General features: G+C 33.6%; 1 protein-coding gene across 1 annotated transcript in view; it reads left to right on the top strand.

Annotated features, from left to right (window-relative positions):
- LOC114330093 (sulfotransferase 1E1-like) overlaps positions 1–18,564 on the top strand; it is a 104,985-nt gene that overhangs the window by 44,754 nt on the left and 41,667 nt on the right. The window contains exon 4 of the mRNA XM_050642605.1: positions 13,476–13,674. Within this exon, the coding sequence (XP_050498562.1) occupies positions 13,476–13,674 (199 nt within the window). The remainder of the gene's footprint in view (positions 1–13,475; positions 13,675–18,564) is intronic.

The raw sequence follows: 18,564 nt of genomic DNA, 5'->3' as shown, positions 1-18,564 counted from the left end.
TAACGATAAACGATTTAACTATAACATACTTAAAATTCCAAAAATTACACTCTAATAAAAAAGTACTTTTTATAATATTACGGTTTTGTTATTGTACATCTAGGACACATCATGTTTGGACAGGATAATTAACTTATAAAATATGAATTTTTAGTAGGTGTATTAATCGTTATTTCTAATTATGATTCCAAAAATTACACTAGTATAAAATAGTATTTTTTATAATACCACGGTTGTTTAAAATGGTATATATAATTTTAAGTATATAAACCTTTAACTATTTAAACCATTTTCAATTTCGTTGCAAAACGAAAATACAGCCGAACCATATTCTAGTCCAATCCGAGAGTGCAGCAAGCACCTCTACCGGTTTAGAAACTTATTAGTCTCTCATCAGGAGGCACATATGCTGCTCTCCCCGATTCCCTCATATTCCTTAGCCTCAGCATCCGTATGGCTTGCAAATTGTAGAAGCCTCGGAGGTGTAACCAGAGAAGGTTCCCATTGTTTTCATTCTGGTGAGATGTAGAATAGCATTATGTTGTTTTATATGCCATTAGAGTGAAAACTTAGTCTTTTTTTAATTATTTATTAAAACAATTAAAAAAAGATACGCAACAGCCGGGTTCCAACTGGGGACCTCTCGATCTGCAGTCTAATGCCACTGAGGCACCATCAATTTGTAGATATCGATTTATTAACGTACTTTAAAATATCATTGCATTAGTCACATTTTTAAAATAGTTTGAAATTAAAAAAAAAATCGATTTATCCATACAGTGTGATTGGTCAGTAGGGTAAATCTTTGTAGATCCGTTTTAAGTAATATATAGTAATAAAAGTTAATAACAAAAATTGTAGCCAACTTTGATTACAGATTGATAATCAGTAATCGTAAATTGTAAGTTTTAGACAATTATTCAGTCATGGCTTACTTAAAATTTGGAAAGATACGGGAAGACCCGTAATTATTAATAATTTGGCTCTAAAAATTCTTATCTCGTCCATGATGGATCTTCTCCAAGTTTGTGCTGGGCGACCTCTTTTTCTTTTTCCTTGGGGATTCCACTCTAGGGCAGTTTTTGCTATACTGGAACTATCTTTTCGGAGTGTGTGACCTATCCACCCCCACTTTCTATTTAAAATTACTGAGAAAATAATGTACTTGCGTTTTGACTCACCCTGTATTCAATATAAAGAAAATTAACGAAAATTTTGACAATAAATAAAAAATATGACGTCAACAAACCATTGACCTTTGTTTGCTTTTATTTATACAGGTAGTTAAACTTGTTACGATTTTCATATAAAATTGGTTATAACTTTGTAAATACCCCGTATATCATACCAAACATTTATATTTTTGTAGTCGAAAAGTTACGAAGATTTCGAATATAAAATAAAATACAGGGTGTTCTATTAAAAAAAAATTAAGTTTGGTCTGCCACTATGTTATCGAACACCCTGTAACATTCTAACTAATTTTGTAATGTGAAGCTCAAAGTTCGCTGCAATTTTTGTTATTAGGTTTTATCGCTATACATTACTATAACGGATCTACGGAGCTTCACCCCACTAATTATTAATTACCCTGTATAATAGCAGTAAAATATTGCATTGTTAGCTAGTTCAAAGCTATCCTAAAAATTTCAGGTGTCTAGGTAACCTAGAACTATTTTTAAAATGGATTACAAAATTTGCGGAATCCGTGACACCAACCAACCCAAGTATATAAAAAAAGGTTTTAAAAAATATGATCGAAAATTTAAAAAATGGATGGAATAAATTATGGAAAATACAAGATGACAAACAAATCCAAAGCGTTCAGGGCGAAAATATGACAGATATCGCTGCAGTATGTCAAAATATACCTGGGTTCGAAGAATGTGACGAACAGGATGTTAATGAATGGCTCGAATTCGATCATAATCTACAAGGACATCAAATTTATGAGGACGATGAAATTGTCGATATCGTTTCATATGTTACATATTATGTACATAGTACATAATGTATTAAATATGTACAATGTTTATGAGCTTTGTATTTTGAACATATGTTCGATAATCTGAATAATTTGATAATCCGAACTACCCCTGTACCAATTAGTTCGGATTATCGACGCTCTACTGTAGATCAAATTCATTTTTTACGTTGTATGTGATCAAAAATAATACTTAGCGCAATTGTAACTCTCCACCCCTCTCGCCCCACCATCAAATATGTGATTTTTTCGATTTTATTTTTATAGATGGGATGCAATACATTTATTCCATCTTTTTTTTAACATAAAACGTAAAAAAAAACTGAATTCTGGAAGTGAAGGCATTTTGCCTATCTTAACTGGGGATCCTCTATTAGGTTGTATCGAAAGTACCAAAAATTTATGGTTGGAAATTGTTTTAATTAAGTACTTTTCAAATAGCTCTATCTCCCTTATGAAGCATTTTCGGAGTGAATTGGGTTAAATTTTCTTAAAATTATCTGAGGAATCTTTTGTCTTCGTTTGTCGGTAGACTTTCTGGACACCCCGTATATTATAATCATATATGTAGCTATTCACTCAATGATGTTGGAGCAGAGAAGCTCATTGAGTCGCGTAGATGACTCAAAGATCTTATACACGTAGATTTGGCCAACTCGGAAAAATAGCGTAACGCGGAGCAGTTCGGGTCGGTGGTCTATCTATCTCCCTCTACCGGCGCTTAGCTTTCTCTCTCTAGCATATGATGGCCGCCACCGGTGTGTCACTGTCGTTCCGTTACTCCCACCTCTTGGTAGATACGCTCACACTCGCACGATATAGCTAAACCACCGTACTTGATATCGACGTTACACCCCAATGCATTGAGTGGCATATCCCTAGCCAAGTCTATTTTCTTTACATGTCTCTGAGATGACTAATGGCTGCTTTAGTTTACAGCGTCATAATCGAAGTTTGGTATCAGGAGCTTTTCCCACTCACATTGTGGTTATTTCTGATGGATACATCGAATCTTATAATAGTCCAAATAATGAAGCTTAAAATAGGCCAAAACCTCGCAATTTTTACAGAATGGATCGATTTGCTTGAAAATTTGAGAATAAATAGTTACAAACCTATTATCTGTTAGCTTTTCTTTGTCAAATGCTAAATATTACAGTTTTAAAGTCAAAAGAGAGCATTATACGCCAGAGAGGCATTATTCTCCTTCAACGTGCTGACACAGAGATGTTTGGATGTTAACCATCCTCTTTACGTCTGTTTTATAGACTACAATAAGGCGTTTGATAAAGTAAAACATGATCGACTCATGGAAATTTTAAAAAATAAAAACCTAGATGAAAGAGATTTAAGACTAATAACACACCTCTATTACAATCAGCGAGCAATAGTAAGAATTGAAAAAGAAACATCTGAAGAAATGGAAATAAAGAGAGGAGTCAGGCAAGGCTGCATACTATCACCTCTATTATTTAACGCTTATTCTGAAGAGGTAATGCGAGAAACTCTGGAAGATGAAACAGTCGGCATAAGAGTAAATGGAGTCTTAGTTAACAACATCAGATATGCAGATGATACAGTAATAATAGCCGATAGTTTACAAGACCTGCAAAGACTCATGAGTAAAATAGTAAAGTGTAGTAGGGAGTACGGACTCTCTCTCAATATCAAAAAGACGAAGTTTATGAAAATTAGTAAAAACAACCATAATACTAACGAAATCTTGATAGTAGAGGGCCAGCAGATCGAAAGAGTAAAAAAGTACACTTACCTAGGAACACTTATAACAGAAAATAATGACTACACTGCAGAAATAAAAGTCAGAATCGAAAAAGCACGTTCTAATTTTATAAAAATGAAAAAGGTCCTATGTAGCAAAGATTTAACATTAGCTCTTAAAGTACGCCTAACAAAATGTTACGTCTACAGTGTTCTATACTATGGAGTGGAATCGTGGACGTTAAATGTAGAGACAATGAGACGACTTAACGCCTTTGAAATGTGGACCTATAGAAAAATTATGAGGGTTTCCTGGGTAGATAGAGTTACAAACAATGAAGTACTGAGAAGAATAGGTAAAGAAAAGGAAGTTGAACTTACAATTAAAGAAAAGAAGCTACAGTATCTCGGACATGTGATGCGGGGCGAGAAGTATGGCATCCTACGACTCATAATGCAGGGAAAGATAGATGGCAGAAGAAGCATCGGAAGAAGACGAATTTCATGGTTGAAGAACCTGAGAGAGTGGTTTGGATGCAGCTCGAAACAACTATTTAGAGCTACTGCCTCAAAAATTAAAATAGCTATGATGATTGCCAACCTCCGTAGCGGAGATGGCACCTGAAGAAGAAGAAAGTCAAAAGACGAGAAAGCTGTGCATTTTGCGAGCATACCTTGTTCAAACTAATTTAAAGTATTTTAAAATATCTATCTCCAGAAATAAAAAAAGTCTCTAGCTCAAAAATTAAGTGACTTATAATGAAAAGAATGTCAGTCCCTATTTTTTTCAGCGAAAACAAGTGATAGGAAGCAACCTCCTAATCACCTAATTAGGGATTGACATTATTTGGCTTTCTTTATTTATGTATTAATAATAAGTCCTAGAAATTTGACCGGCTTAGAATGATTAGTTGTTAAAAAAACGGAGTTAAAAGCGAATAACGAATTTTTGTAGTTTGGGAAAAAATAGCCTATTCTTCAGAATAGATTAGCATCAGAGATACTAAAAAATGGTTAAATATCAAATTGTAGCCTATTTAATTCCCAAGAAACCAGTTTGCAAAAATTTTTTCTACGGTAAAAATTGGGTGAGCTATTGACAATTAAAACTTATAATAACATGCAAAAGCCACCTTTACCAACTCTTTTAAATTCACCTCCTTTTGCGACTGAGGATTTTAAAAATATTTAATATTAACAGGCTTCTAGATCTTATAAAAACCTACAGAATTCTTTTTTACCAAACTTTCGAAGATAAAAAATAAAAAAGTTACGGTTAAAAATTAATATACTTTTTTGAAAAAAAAAAAAAAAAAAAAATGGGAAGTCCAATTGGAAGCATAATAATGTAAGTTAGCGATGTGTTTTTATTAATAGATTCTAAAAGTTTGACTGGCTTAGAATGATTAGTTTTTAAAAAACTGGAGTTAAAAGCGAATAACGAATTTTTGTAGTTTGGTAAAAAATGCCATTTTCTTCAGAATAGAAAGATTAGCATCAGAGATACGAAAAAATGTTTAAATATGAAATTGTATGTTATTTAATTCCCAAAAACTTGGTTTGAAAAACATTTTTCTACGGCAAAAATTGAGTGAATCGTAAATAAGGATTATCGAAAAACATTGATTTTTTTTATATAAAACTAACACTTTCGATAGAGAATAAATCGAAAACTATTAATTTTATCAAAAAAATGTATAGAACGTTTTTATCAACTTTTGCGGTCAAAACTTAAAAAAAATTCTACCCCCGAGATGGGGTGGCAACCACCCCCATGGTAAAAGCGCCTTTCGGCACCTTTCGGCATCTATATTATAGATTTTGATCCTTAAACTATCCACTACTTATTCTCAAATTTTCAAGCAGATCGATCCATTCTGTAAAAATTGCGAGGTGAAACGTTTCGGTTCCTGGACTATAAGTAGCAAAGAGCGTTTTCATTACACAGAACCCATCAATTTGCCACGGTGAGAAAGCTTTTTTCAGCGTGTTGCTTTTTTCACTAGAAAGTCTGGCTTAGTATACCTCCCTAGAAAGCCCGAAAAGATCATGTTGGCCCCACGTTCTTTAATTAATTAAAACTCAGTTTAAAGAAATTAAATCTACTCTAGACGATAGAATCTGATTTTATTTTTTACTTTCATTGTTTAACACATTCGCTGCCTATCAAAAACATTCGGAACACCATACATTTTGCAGATTTTGATATTTGCCACACATTGCCTTGTTACAGCCGTGGCAATGATTGGAAGTATGATTTCCTTTACAAAATATTTTCAACTGATATTTTTTTCGTTTTTGGAAAGTATGTAACAGTGATAGTTGCTGGTAGACCTGATGTTGCTAGGCGTAGTTCCAGATTTCGGGAGGCAAGGTATGGTGCCTATAATTCTTCACACAGCCGAAGAATAAACTTACGAAGACTGAGTCTACTTCCAGTTGTTTCTTTATAAATAATCCATGCTTTTATTGCTTCCAAGTCAAGAGTATTATAAAACACGGACATAGACCATCGTCTTGAAGTTACTTTTGTAGTATAAAGATGCGTCATTTGGTTCTCTACACCATCAATGTATCTTGTATCTTTGTGTTCACCAACAATTGTATCTTTATTACGTAGATGATCAGTACCAGTATAAGGGTAACCATTTACAATAAACATACATAAATATAATTTTACCCATTCGACAGGAATTTGAAAGAAAGGCTCGTCGAATTTCCCAGAACACGATAATAACTTACACAGGGCCAATTTGCCCCCTTTAGACAAATAAAAAAACTACAATAACTTCAAATCGCAACAGGGGCCAAATTGGCCCCTCCGACTTTCTAATGTTAACAAGACGCCAGAATGGATCACAGTCGGTGTGATGCTGGGCAGTTCAGGCTTATTCAAGATGATTTTATTGTAGTCAGTTACGAGTGCTCTCTGTTTGTGCAGAGAGGGTGAATATAGAGCCAAGTGTTAAGAACCAGAACTGAGGAAAAGTTACAACCAGTAAATATACACATTGTTCTCACTGGCGAAGCGTCCATGTAACCACTGTTACCATTAGTAACAGTTAAAAATATTTCAAATAAATATTTTATGACTAATGTGAAATAATTCCATTTACCTATATTTTTACCAATAGAAATATATTATTATATTATGATGTGTTAATAGTACCTAATTCAGTAAATAGCCACCTACTCGTAGAGACACGAAAATATTGGCGAGTTTATGTGACTCAGTTGCACTTTATTATACTCTGTTACCACTGTTACCAGTCTCAATTGTGGCTGCAATGGTTACATCCTCGCTGTGGCTCGGGACCGGCTAGTGTCTGAAAATTTTGAAGGAGCAACGGCGTTAGCTCTCTGTGTATATCAGTAGCCCTTTTACCAGATTTAAATTTGGTTACAGTACCTATAAAAAGTGTGCGTACAGTTAACCATGGAATGAGTGTCGCTGCGTAATCGATCAACTACTTGAAAAGTAATAATTCTCCTTGTATAATTTTGAAGAAAAAAATGAGATTATAGAAATTGGAAGACCTATTTTAAGCAATTTAAAAAAGGAATCAAAAAAGTAGTTGGATATTTTAAATTTAGTTGGTACAGTGAAAATCCTTGGTTATGTGGTTGCAAGAAAAATAAACTGTATTGTTGGCCATGTCTTCTGGTTTCTACAGAAAAAATGGGTGGACCTCGAAGCTGTTCCTTTCTATTTTGGGGGTAGAGAGCGGACTGTAGACTGTAGATTTTCTAATGGGTTGGAACAGCCACGGTGAGCAGACCTAGAATCACTATTAGGTGCAGGTATCTGCTCGTTTGGGGTAGATTAAAAGGATGGCTAAATATTATGCCGTTTAATCAAGCGAAGAAAATTATGACCATTCTTAAATTAAATCTCACAGCGTCGGCCAAGGTTTTGTTTTGTATTGAGAGTTGCCATGGGACTAAAGCCGCGTTCGCTCAGCAAGTAGGGACAACGCATTAACCAAGGTTTACGATTTAAATAGTTTTAGAGTTTTAAAAAGGAGACATGAAATTTCTCCGTTACCTACATGTAAGATGTATACCCAATTTGATTCAGTTTGGCAAAACAAGAATCGAAAGTTCTCTTAACCAAGCTTTTAAAGCAAATATTGCTAAGCATAATGAGTTTGTTAAAAAAAAATAGATAGGTATATCTTTAGCACACTTATAATAGATATATATATATATATATATATATATATATATATATATATATATATATATATATATATATATAAACAGATGAAATAGAGAATGTGGAAAAATCCCCTTACGAACAATTCACACATCCACCATTTCGGGTTGGGAAAAATTTTTTGAATAGAATCAAAGATCCAAACACCAGTTCTTAGAAATGTGTTTCGCCCTCTTCAACCTCTCTGGGCTTATCAATAAAGATGAGAGGTTGAATATCTTTAGACACATTCCAATCAAAAAACAACATTCGAGACCTAGACATAGAAGGTGCGTAAATCTACGGCAAGTCCGACAATGACAGTCTCAAGTTTTAATTCCCTAATTACTTAAAGTAAGTATATATATATATATATATATATATATATATATATATATATATATATATATATATATATATATATATATATATATATATACAAGCTGTACGCTCCCGAGGAAGCTGAAGCTGTTTTCACTTGAAGATCCTTTTTGTCGGGGATCATCCCATTCTGATTTTGGTTTTACAATTGCTGGTGTGACTTCGCTGTTTCCACTACCTTTCTCCATTCTTCTCTCTCTCTGATTTTGCTTCCTATATTTCTAATTTCCATACTTCTTAAGTCTTCTTCCACTTGTTGTCTCCATCTGAGTTTAGGCCTGCCTCTGGTTCTTGTACCTGGTGGTATCCATTCGGTTATAACTCTTAACGGATTGTTCTTCTCTCTTCTCATTATGTGTCCATACCATCTAATTCTCTGTGCTTTTGTTGCTCTTACTATGTTCTCTTGACCCATCCATTCTTGTATTTCGTGGTTCATCCATTGCCTTGCATCCTCTTCGTTTTCCCTCTTTGGTCCCAGAATTTTTCTCATAATTTTTCTCTCAAAAACTTTCAGCTGCTCTTCTTCTCTTGCTGTTAATGTGAATGTCTCCAAAGCATATAGCACTATTGGTCTTATGGTCGTTTTGTAGATTTTCATTTTTGTATTTCGGCTTATTTTCTTATCTTTGAAAATTTTTTTATTTCTGTAGAATGCTTTGTTTCCTGCTTGAATTCTTCTTTTCATATCTACACTTTCATTTCTTCTGTTGACTAATACTCCCAAATATTTGAATGTTTCAACCTCTTCGAAGCTGTGTGCGTCTATTGTCATTTCTGTCAGTTGCGTCTTCTTTTTTTTACTTACATTCATGTATTTTGTTTTATTTTCATTTATTTCCAGTCCTCTTAGTTTGGATTCGTTTTCTATTTCTTGAAAGGTTTTCTTTAATGCCTTTTTATCTGTTGCTACTATGGTTATATCGTCCGCATATCCAATTATTTGTACTGTATTTTTATTTATAGTTCCTGCGTTTGACAACTTTTTTATTATCTTATCTAATGATAGAATAAATAGTACAGTTGAGAGCGCATCTCCTTGTCTTACTCCATTTTTAATTTTTATTATTTCTGTTCTCTCTCTTCCGGTGTCTATTGTTGCTTGGGAATCTCGCATTGTCATTTCTATCATTCTTATAATTTTATTTGGTATTTTGCTCTCTTGTAAGTCTTGGATCATTTTTCTTCTACTTAGTTTGTCAAAAGCCTGTTTAAAGTCTAGAAAAGTATATGTGCTTCTCCGGCGTACTCGTATGTTTTCTCTATCGCTTGTTTTAGTGTATGGATAGCATCTATCGTGGATCTTCCTTTTCTGAAACCGTACTGGTAGTCTCCTATGCTTTGTTCTGTGTATATTGTTAGTCTGTCTCTAATTATACCAGTCAGTACTTTATATGTTACATTCAGTAAATTAATTGCTCGGTAGTTTTTACATATCCTGTGGTCTGCTTGTTTTGGGATTGTCACAATAATTCCTTTCTTCCATTCTTCGGGCATTGTTTCCTTATTCCATATATTCTGTATTAGTTCATAAATCTTTCTGTATAGTGCTTCACCCCCGTATTTTATAAGTTCTGCACATATTCCGTCGTCTCCCGCTGTTTTGCCGTTTTTCAGTTTGCCTATTGTATCTTTTACTTCTGTATAGGTCAATTCTTCTTCTTCACCTTGTTCCGGGTTCATTATTGTTTCTCTTTCTTCTTCCACATCCGTTTCTTGATACATTTCTTCGAAATACTTCTGCCATGTTTCTGCTTCTATGGCTACATTAGCTGTCCGTTTTCTACTACCTAGCTTTAAGTATTGGTACAGTGGTTTTGAATTGTGTCTCTTATTTTCTGTTTCGATCTCGTTCATAATTTCGTCTACTTTTTTATTTTTCTTTGATTTAAACAATTTCTTTGTCTTTTTCCTTTGATCTTGGTATTTTTCTCGTTCCTCTTCTTTACCTGTGCTTAGCCATTTCAATCTTGTTTTATTCTTTTCGTCCACTGCTAGTTTGCACTCTTCGTCAAACCAATTGTTTCTTCTTTCTTTTTGCATTTTTCCAACTACTTTCTCTGCTGCAGTGTTTATTCCTTGTTTGATTTTTTTCCACTGCTCCTCCATTTCTTGTTCCTCCTTGAACTGCATCTCTACATTTACTTCTTTTACAAATCTTCTTTTTACTCCTTTATCTTTTAATTTATCTACGTCCCATCTTCCCTGTGCTTTCGTCTTTCATTCTTTGTTGTTTTTATTTTACATTTTGCAATCACTAGCATATGGTCCGAATCGATGTTTGCCCCTCTGTGAGATCTCACGTCATTTATCGACTGTTTGTGTGACTTTTTAATAAGTACATGGTCTATTTGATTCCCCTCCAGACTGCCTGGTCTCATCCATGTTATCTTGTGTATGTTTTTGTGTTTATATCTCGTGCTACTTATGTCCATGTTTAATGCCGCTGCTAAATTACATAATCTTTCTCCATTATTGTTTGTTGTGCTATGTAATGAGTTTTCCCCTGCAACCTCCCTAAAGCATTTTTCTTTACCTATTTGTGCGTTGAAATCGCCTATAATAATTAATATATCTTCTCCCGGGATTTTTTCGGCATTTTCTTCTAGTGTTTCATAGAACTGTTGTTTTATTAAGTCATCACTGTTTTCTGTGGGTGCATAGACATTTATTATAAACAACTTGTTCGGTTTGCTGTTTACTCTTATGTATGATAATCTTTGACTTATGGGTTTAAATTCCATAACTTTATGCCTCATTTCCCCTAACACAATAAAAGCAGTTCCTCCATATCCTTGTTTTTCTTCTCCAGCATACTAATTTTCTTTTTCGATTTTTCCATGTCCCCCCCACCTGGTTTCTTGAATTCCTGCAATATATATATTGTATTGTTTCAACTGTGTCGCTAGCTCTTCCATTTTTCCTTCTTCTAGCAGTGTCCTGACGTTCCATGTTCCAATTTTTTTTGTCATTTTTTTAATTCTCTTCCTTTTTTTTGTATTTTTCTTATTATTTTGAATATACCGTGACTCATTTACCTCTTCGTTTGCATTGTCTGTTTCCTTTTCATCCATCCATTCTCTTTTGTCTAGTTTTTTGGGATATTTTCAATTTCTATAAGTTTATTTTCTCTTGCATTCCATTTTAGCACTTTGTCATTTATTTCTAATTTCTGGTATCTGATTTTTACTTTTGCTCCTTTGCTTCTCTGTTGTTTTGCTATGTCTCTGATTTCTTTTTGTATCTTTGCTTCCTTGAACGTCAGCGCTGCATCTATGTATATTTCTCTACAGTCTCTTGTGTATTTGAGTTTACCTTTTTCTTGCAGTATTTTCTGTTTGTCTTCCCAGCTCTTCGTTTCTATTATACATTTCTTGTATCCTATCTTAAACGCACTTTTAACTTCTATTTTCAGTTGCAGCTCTGTTTCCATCATTTTTTGTATGTTTTCTCTTAGTCTAACTTCATCTTCCAGATCTACCTGAATTCCTGTTATGATTAATTTATTGCGTATTTTTTCTTTATCGATCTTCTCTAATCTATTCTCCATGAGTGTTAACGCTTTTTTGAGTTCTTCGTTTTCTTTCTCCCATTTTTGTTCTTTTTTTTCTACTTCTCTTTTTAAATTTTCTGTTTCTGATTTGTTTTGCTTAAGCTTCTGCTTAATATCTTCCAGTTCGTTTTTCATATCCTTGATTTCATCTTTAATCTCTGTTTTGCTTTCCAGGATATCTTCTTTAATTTCTTGCCTCATCTGGCTCAGCAATATCTTAATCTCCTCCATGTCCGTTAATATTGTACTTACTTTTTTTATGCGCGTGTCTGGAGCTTTTTTGCTTTTATGTTGCTCTTCTTTGTCTTCTTCAATCGAGCTGTCGTGCTCCGGTTTGTGTCTTTTTCCTTCTTTTTTATTTTCTTCGTTGTTCATCTATTTGTCTTGTTGTTTGTTTTCTAGACTGAAAATATTTATCAATATAATGAGAGAAAAATATATTTTTAGTTCACTTAAAGCTTATAATATACACAAAAAATAGGAAAATGTAACCTGTGTCTAATAGTAATTATTATTATTATTATCTTCTTATTTTTAATTACGTTTTGGTAAGGTCTCAGATATTTTGCACACGCCGGCAACGTCGCATAATATTTGGCCGTACTTCTGTTTGCTAATTTATTTATGGCTTTCAGTAATTAAATATTCATTAATGTTTAATTATACACGTTTTTGTTATATTCAATGTTTGTTGAATTTGTAACTTAAAAAAATATTGTTCTGTATAATATTATTGCAAATCTCCTCTCTTACGTGCATCAAATTAACAAAAAGATGACTTACAGTTGAAATGTTGAATTCACCACACACTTTGTGAAAATTTCACCAAAAACCAATGTTTACTTCCGTACTAAAACAACTTTTTCCACCAGAGCGCCTATAATAGATACCGTATGTTTTTTGGCCAAACAAGAATTAGCGTTTCGTGGTCATTTTGAGGGGGACGACTCTAACAATCGAGGCAATTACAGGGACTTGTTAACATTAATTGACAAAAAAAGATCAAAAATTTTGCCAACAGAAACATCAACTGTTTTTTCGAGAGTTTCAAGTGATATACAAAATGATATTATTGAAGCTATATATACATTTAGCCATATGTTCATTTTTTTAAATAAGATTTTTTGCATCTGGTTTTGGTAACACTTTGAAAAAAGTCACGAGTCGCCACTGATTGTTCTCTATAGTAGGACGTCAATCATTCTAGAGTGGGCGCTATTCAGTTAAAGAGGTGCGCAGTATCTAGCTACTGAAATATACTAGGCTTAAGGCACGTATTCACTATGTTGGCGCTCCGCGCTCCTGAAACTGCTCCACATAGTGGGTACGTTGGCGCTCCTGGACCGTGCAACACTGCGCGCTCTGCCTCGGTGTTCAAATCGGTGGCGGTTTATATATAGAGGAGCGCATGCCGTATCAATTGGAGCAGTTACGGGGAGCGCGGAGCGCCAACATAGTGGATACGTGTCTTTAGTTATGAAGTTCGTAATGTGGTCACCAAAACTGTCTCCCAAACTTTATAGAACTTCTGTATAATTTCGTTGTGCGTCTCTATCTTGGAGGAGGTATTTTCAATAACATTTTTGAAAGATAAGGTTCTGCCTAAAGCCACTCTAAGGCATTTATGATTTTTGTGTTTTTAGATTTAGTAGCTTTTTGCATCCTGAAATGAAAGCTATATTGTTAAAAGAAAATCAGCATGATTGGGAAAAGTGTCAAATAATTCAAGGCTTGGACCGTGGGATAATAGAAAATTTAAACAATATGAAGGAGAGAAGATTTATTAAAACTCACAATCCTTTTAGTCTGATGCCACCCAATCTATTGGACGTAGGTTGTAAGGTAATAATATTTTTCTACTTTTTCGAAGAGAAGAAATGAATTTTCTTCTATGCATAATTAGTCCAGAAAGCCACTGCGCATCCGCTAGGAAAAATATTCTAATTCGGATTTTTTGCACAATCTTACTCAAAAAGGACCCCTTTTAACAAATTTGCATGTTGCCAGGACAAAAAGGTGGTCAAAATTTTTTAAACGTTTTTTTTTGTTTTTTCCTAAAATAATTTTTTTTGCATGGAACAAAATTTTTTTAGGTTTTTTGGATCATTTCAAACAGAAAAGGTCTTTAGTTACTTTTCTCTAAAGTTGATAGTTTTTGACATATAACCGATTAAAAATTGAAAAATTGCGAAATCGGCCATTTTTAACCCTCAAAAACTATATGAAAAACTGAAAATTTGAACGTTGCCAAGATAGGTAGATATTCTCTAAACATCGATTGATGAAATCCCGAAGAGTTTTTTGCAATACAATATTTAAAACTCCTTTGTTTTTTAATTGCTAATCAAGCGTGCGCGACACTATTTTCCACCGACAGTATGGTGCAAATGAAAGGAATAAATTCGTTATTTCGTAAACCGGCAACTTTAAGGAAAAATCCCAAAACAGGTCGGTTTTTATTTTTAAGTTATGATATTGTGGCATATATAGTATACTAGTGACGTCATCCATCTGGGCGTGATGACGTAATCGATGATTTTTTTAAATGAGAATACGGGTCGTGTGCTGGCTCATTTGAAAGGTTCTTCAATTCTCTATTCAATAATATAAACATGCACATAATTGTTTATACAGGGTGTCCAAAAAATTTTTATTAAATTAAATCATTTGGAAAATTGGCAAAAAAATTAAATTATTGGACACCCTGTATAAATAATTATATAAATGTTTATATTACTGAATAGATAATTGAAGAACATTTCAAATGAGCTAGCACACGACCCCTATTCTCATTTAAAAAAATCATCGATTACGTCATCACGCTCAGATGGATGACGTCACTAGTATACCATATATGTCACAATATCATAACTTAAAAATAAAAATCGACTTGTTTCGGGATTTTTCCTTAAAGTCGCCGGTTTACGAAATAACGAATTTATTCCTTTCATTTGCACCATACTGCATACACATGCAACGGTGGAAAATAGTGTCGCGCACGCTTGATTAGCAATTAAAAATCAAAGGAGTTTTGAATACTATATTGCAAAAAACTCTTCGGGATTTCATCAATCGATGTTTAAAGAATATCTACCTACCTTGGCAACATTCAAATTTTCAGTTTTTCACATAGTTTTTGAGGGTTAAAAATGGCCGATTTCGCAATTTTTCAATTTTTAATCGCTTATATGTCAAAAACTATCAACTTTAGAGAAAAGTCACTAAAGACCTTTACTGTTTGGAATGATCCAATAAACCTAAAAAAAATTTGTTCCATGCAAAAAAAATAATTTTAGGAAAAAAACAAAAAAAAAACGTTTAAAAAATTTTTGACCAACTTTTGGCCCTGGCAACATGCAAATTTGTTAAAAGGGCTCCTTTTTGAGTAAGATTGTGCAAAAAATCCGAATTAGAATATTTTTCATAGCGGATGCGCAGTGGCTTTCTGGACTAAATAGAATTTAGAGGACACATATATTTACAGTCCAACTATTATATAAAAAATTAGGAAATGTTTATGTCACACTTTATTACGCAATACAATTTGTTAATTTTTTATTACGTATATACTTACTTGTTAAGTTAACCGTTCAATTTTAATGATATTGAATGACATTATTCGTGTGATCAAAGAAAATAATAGGTCTTGGGCCTACACTTAGAAAAATGATTACCTCCCCCCATGAGACTTCATTTATTTCAAATTTTCGGGAGAGCGGCGTTTCGTAAATATAGGTAGAAGTTTCTAAACTTTGATGCGTCCGAAAACTGGAGTACCGTTTAAAATTGCCGGTCAATATTACTAGTTAATTGTAAAGTATTTTTATTAAAAAATCGTGCAAAAATCAACTGTGAGTGTACCTATAAATTTTATGACTCTTTGATGGGTGCCCCCCCCAATGCAGAAAAATTATGGACTTTCCTGTTTTTGGACTTATCGACACGTTTCTGTTGGATAAAATTAGAAACCTCGTTCTTTATTAATTCTTCGAACTGCCATCCACTTTGTCTTTGAAATGATTTACTAGTGTCTGCAGTGGTGGCTTGTCCTATGAGGCAGGTGAGGCAGTGCCTCACCAGTATATCAATCGACTATTTACGTTATTTCGTTATTTCATAATCAGTTTTTTAAATATAATTTAGCTTTTTGAAATTTCCTAAATAACTTTATTTTTATGAAAAAAAAAAAAAAAAAAAAAAATCGGTACGGCCCTGACTCTTTATCTTTGTATCCGTCTTCCACGTGCCAGTATTATATGCATCATGCATCTCATTCCAACTTTCTCAAATCATTACAGATGAGGCTTGCTTCAAACCTCCTTGTCTAGCATACTACCATTTCTTAAAGTGGGACAGTAAAAGCGGCCAAATTTGAAAACTGTGCCACCAATTCTGGGAACGAAATTCATCTATCCTTAAGGCATGCTTCAAACATGTGTTTTTTTAGTTATGAAGTTAGGTACTTGACCTTGCTTCCCTTATTTGTTATGGACGCTTGTATTGTAGTTTTGTAAAGTAGTTTTAGATATAGTTTTATATTAGTTTAGATTATGTTTAGAAGATTTTATCAATGTCATAGGTACTGGCTGTGTGGCATTTATCAATGCCAGTTAAATAATTAAATAAAAAAATTAGAAATCATGCTTTCTTTTATAATGATTTATTTTTTTATAAGCACGCTTTTTATAAAAAAACATAAAATAAAATACCAAAAAAACGAAGTTTAACCCTTAGTTTACTTAACATAAAAATCAATCTTATAAGGTAACAGTAATTTGCTTACTTGCTTGTTTGTATTTCCCTATATTCAATACATTTACAATATAAGATTGGTTCTAAAATGAAATTATCACGTGTTTATGGGTATATCGTTTGCGTACAATAATTTTATTTTGGCAACTGATTAATATTAACAGAATCAGCTGTCCGTTTGTTGTCATGTAGTATGTAATGTAAAGTTTTCTTAATATGGCTGTACAACGCTGATGAGACCAAGGAAGGGCGAAATATCTGATTCATATTGGTCTGATATGTGGTATTATAGTAATTATTTTTAGCTAAAAAACAGCTCCTATGAGTGTGAACCTGTTGGAGGCTTAGAGCTTTCGTTGCTATTATTTTGTGAATAAAATGGTTATTTAATATTTTAATATCGTTTACAAGCATTAAAATAAATACGACGCCGTTCTGTAAACGCCCTAGCGAGGGTTCAGCAAATAACCCCCGGACAAATAATCCCGGACAAAAAATCCCCACAAAAATCCCCGGACAAAAAAATCCCCACAAAAAATCCCGGACAAATAATTTTTTTGGACAATGGCAATGTTTTGAACATAGTTATTCAAATTAGAGTGTGCAAAAGATTTAAGCAAATAATATTGGAACATCCTTCTCACAGCATTATCTCATTCCCCATATCTTCCACGATGTTTGAAAAAACTCAGACTCTTTTGTTACTTAAAATTTGAAGTTTTTGATATAGAATTGGAATTCAAAATAACTCTACACTGAGGCTGAAAGCATCTGAGTCGATCGCATTCACGGGAAAACCTTTAGAGAACTAATCGGCAGCAAATATTTCTTAAGGATTTTCTGTCCGGAATTTTTTGTGGGGATATTTTGTCTAAATAATTTGTGGATATTATTTGCCCGGGATTTTTTGTGCGGATTTTTTGTCCGGAGATTATTTGTCCGGGGATTTTTTGTCTGGGGATTATTTGACTGGGGATTTTTTGTCCAGAGATAATTTGTGGGGATTTTTTGTGCGGGATTATTTGTCCTAGCTTCGTCCTAGCGTTATGACGTCACAAAATCGACCTTCCGGTCATTAAAGAAAAGCTAACCATCATAATAAAATTCCTCAGGTATAGTGTGCCTCATCACCTTCTACTATCACTAGCCGCCCCTGAGTGTCTGGAGATCTTGTAAATAATCTGCAAGAATCTGCATCTTGCAAGAATGGCTGTCTCCCTCTTGTCTGTCATCCAAAGCCTCCTTAGATTTTTTCAGGTTAATATTAAATAGACTGGGTGAAAAACTCAACCCTGTCATACTTCACGTTTGATGGGTAGTTTTTAGTACCGCTATCTCCAATTTAGATAGAGGCTACTTGATTTTAATAAAGTATCTTAACCCGGTCTATATAGACATTTCAAATAACAAAAATTGCCGGAGAGCCAAATTTTGGTGGAGAGCTAGGGTATACCATAACAAATAAAGTTTAAAAAGTCCCCATCGATCCCATGTGTGCGTCAAAAGTTATTCGGGGTCAAAGGTCAAAATTTGAGATTTTTTGGATTTTTTTCGAAAACGGTAAGTTTTATCAAAAAAAACCTTAAACCAAAGTTGTAGATCTTAAAATTCTCTACAAAAATAGTCCTTACTATTTTTTTCCTAAGAGTTGCCATTCCTGAGATATCGCGATTCAAAGAGTCACATTATACATGATATGCACACGTTTCCACACCACCTGTGAGGTAGTGTACTCGGCGCGTTTTTTTTTACCGTGGTTTCCCCTGTAGGCCTACCCCACTAACTGTTTTGACAATTTTAGGATAATTTAAGGAAACAATACCGGTCAAGTTCTAGATATTACCTTATTATTGATATTGATTATTAATATTGCTATTGATTATTAGGTTAACTATTGTTTTGATTTCTTTAGATATTTTAATCCGATTCATATTCTTGAAAGTCTATTTCAACAGTCAAGTCTTCTTCGATTTCATCTTC

Source organism: Diabrotica virgifera, chromosome 2, assembly GCF_917563875.1.
Source record: "Diabrotica virgifera virgifera chromosome 2, PGI_DIABVI_V3a".
Lineage (NCBI taxonomy): Eukaryota > Metazoa > Arthropoda > Insecta > Coleoptera > Chrysomelidae > Diabrotica > Diabrotica virgifera.
The sequence above is the reverse complement of the archived record's forward strand: the minus strand, read 5'-3'. Positions and strand labels throughout refer to the sequence as shown.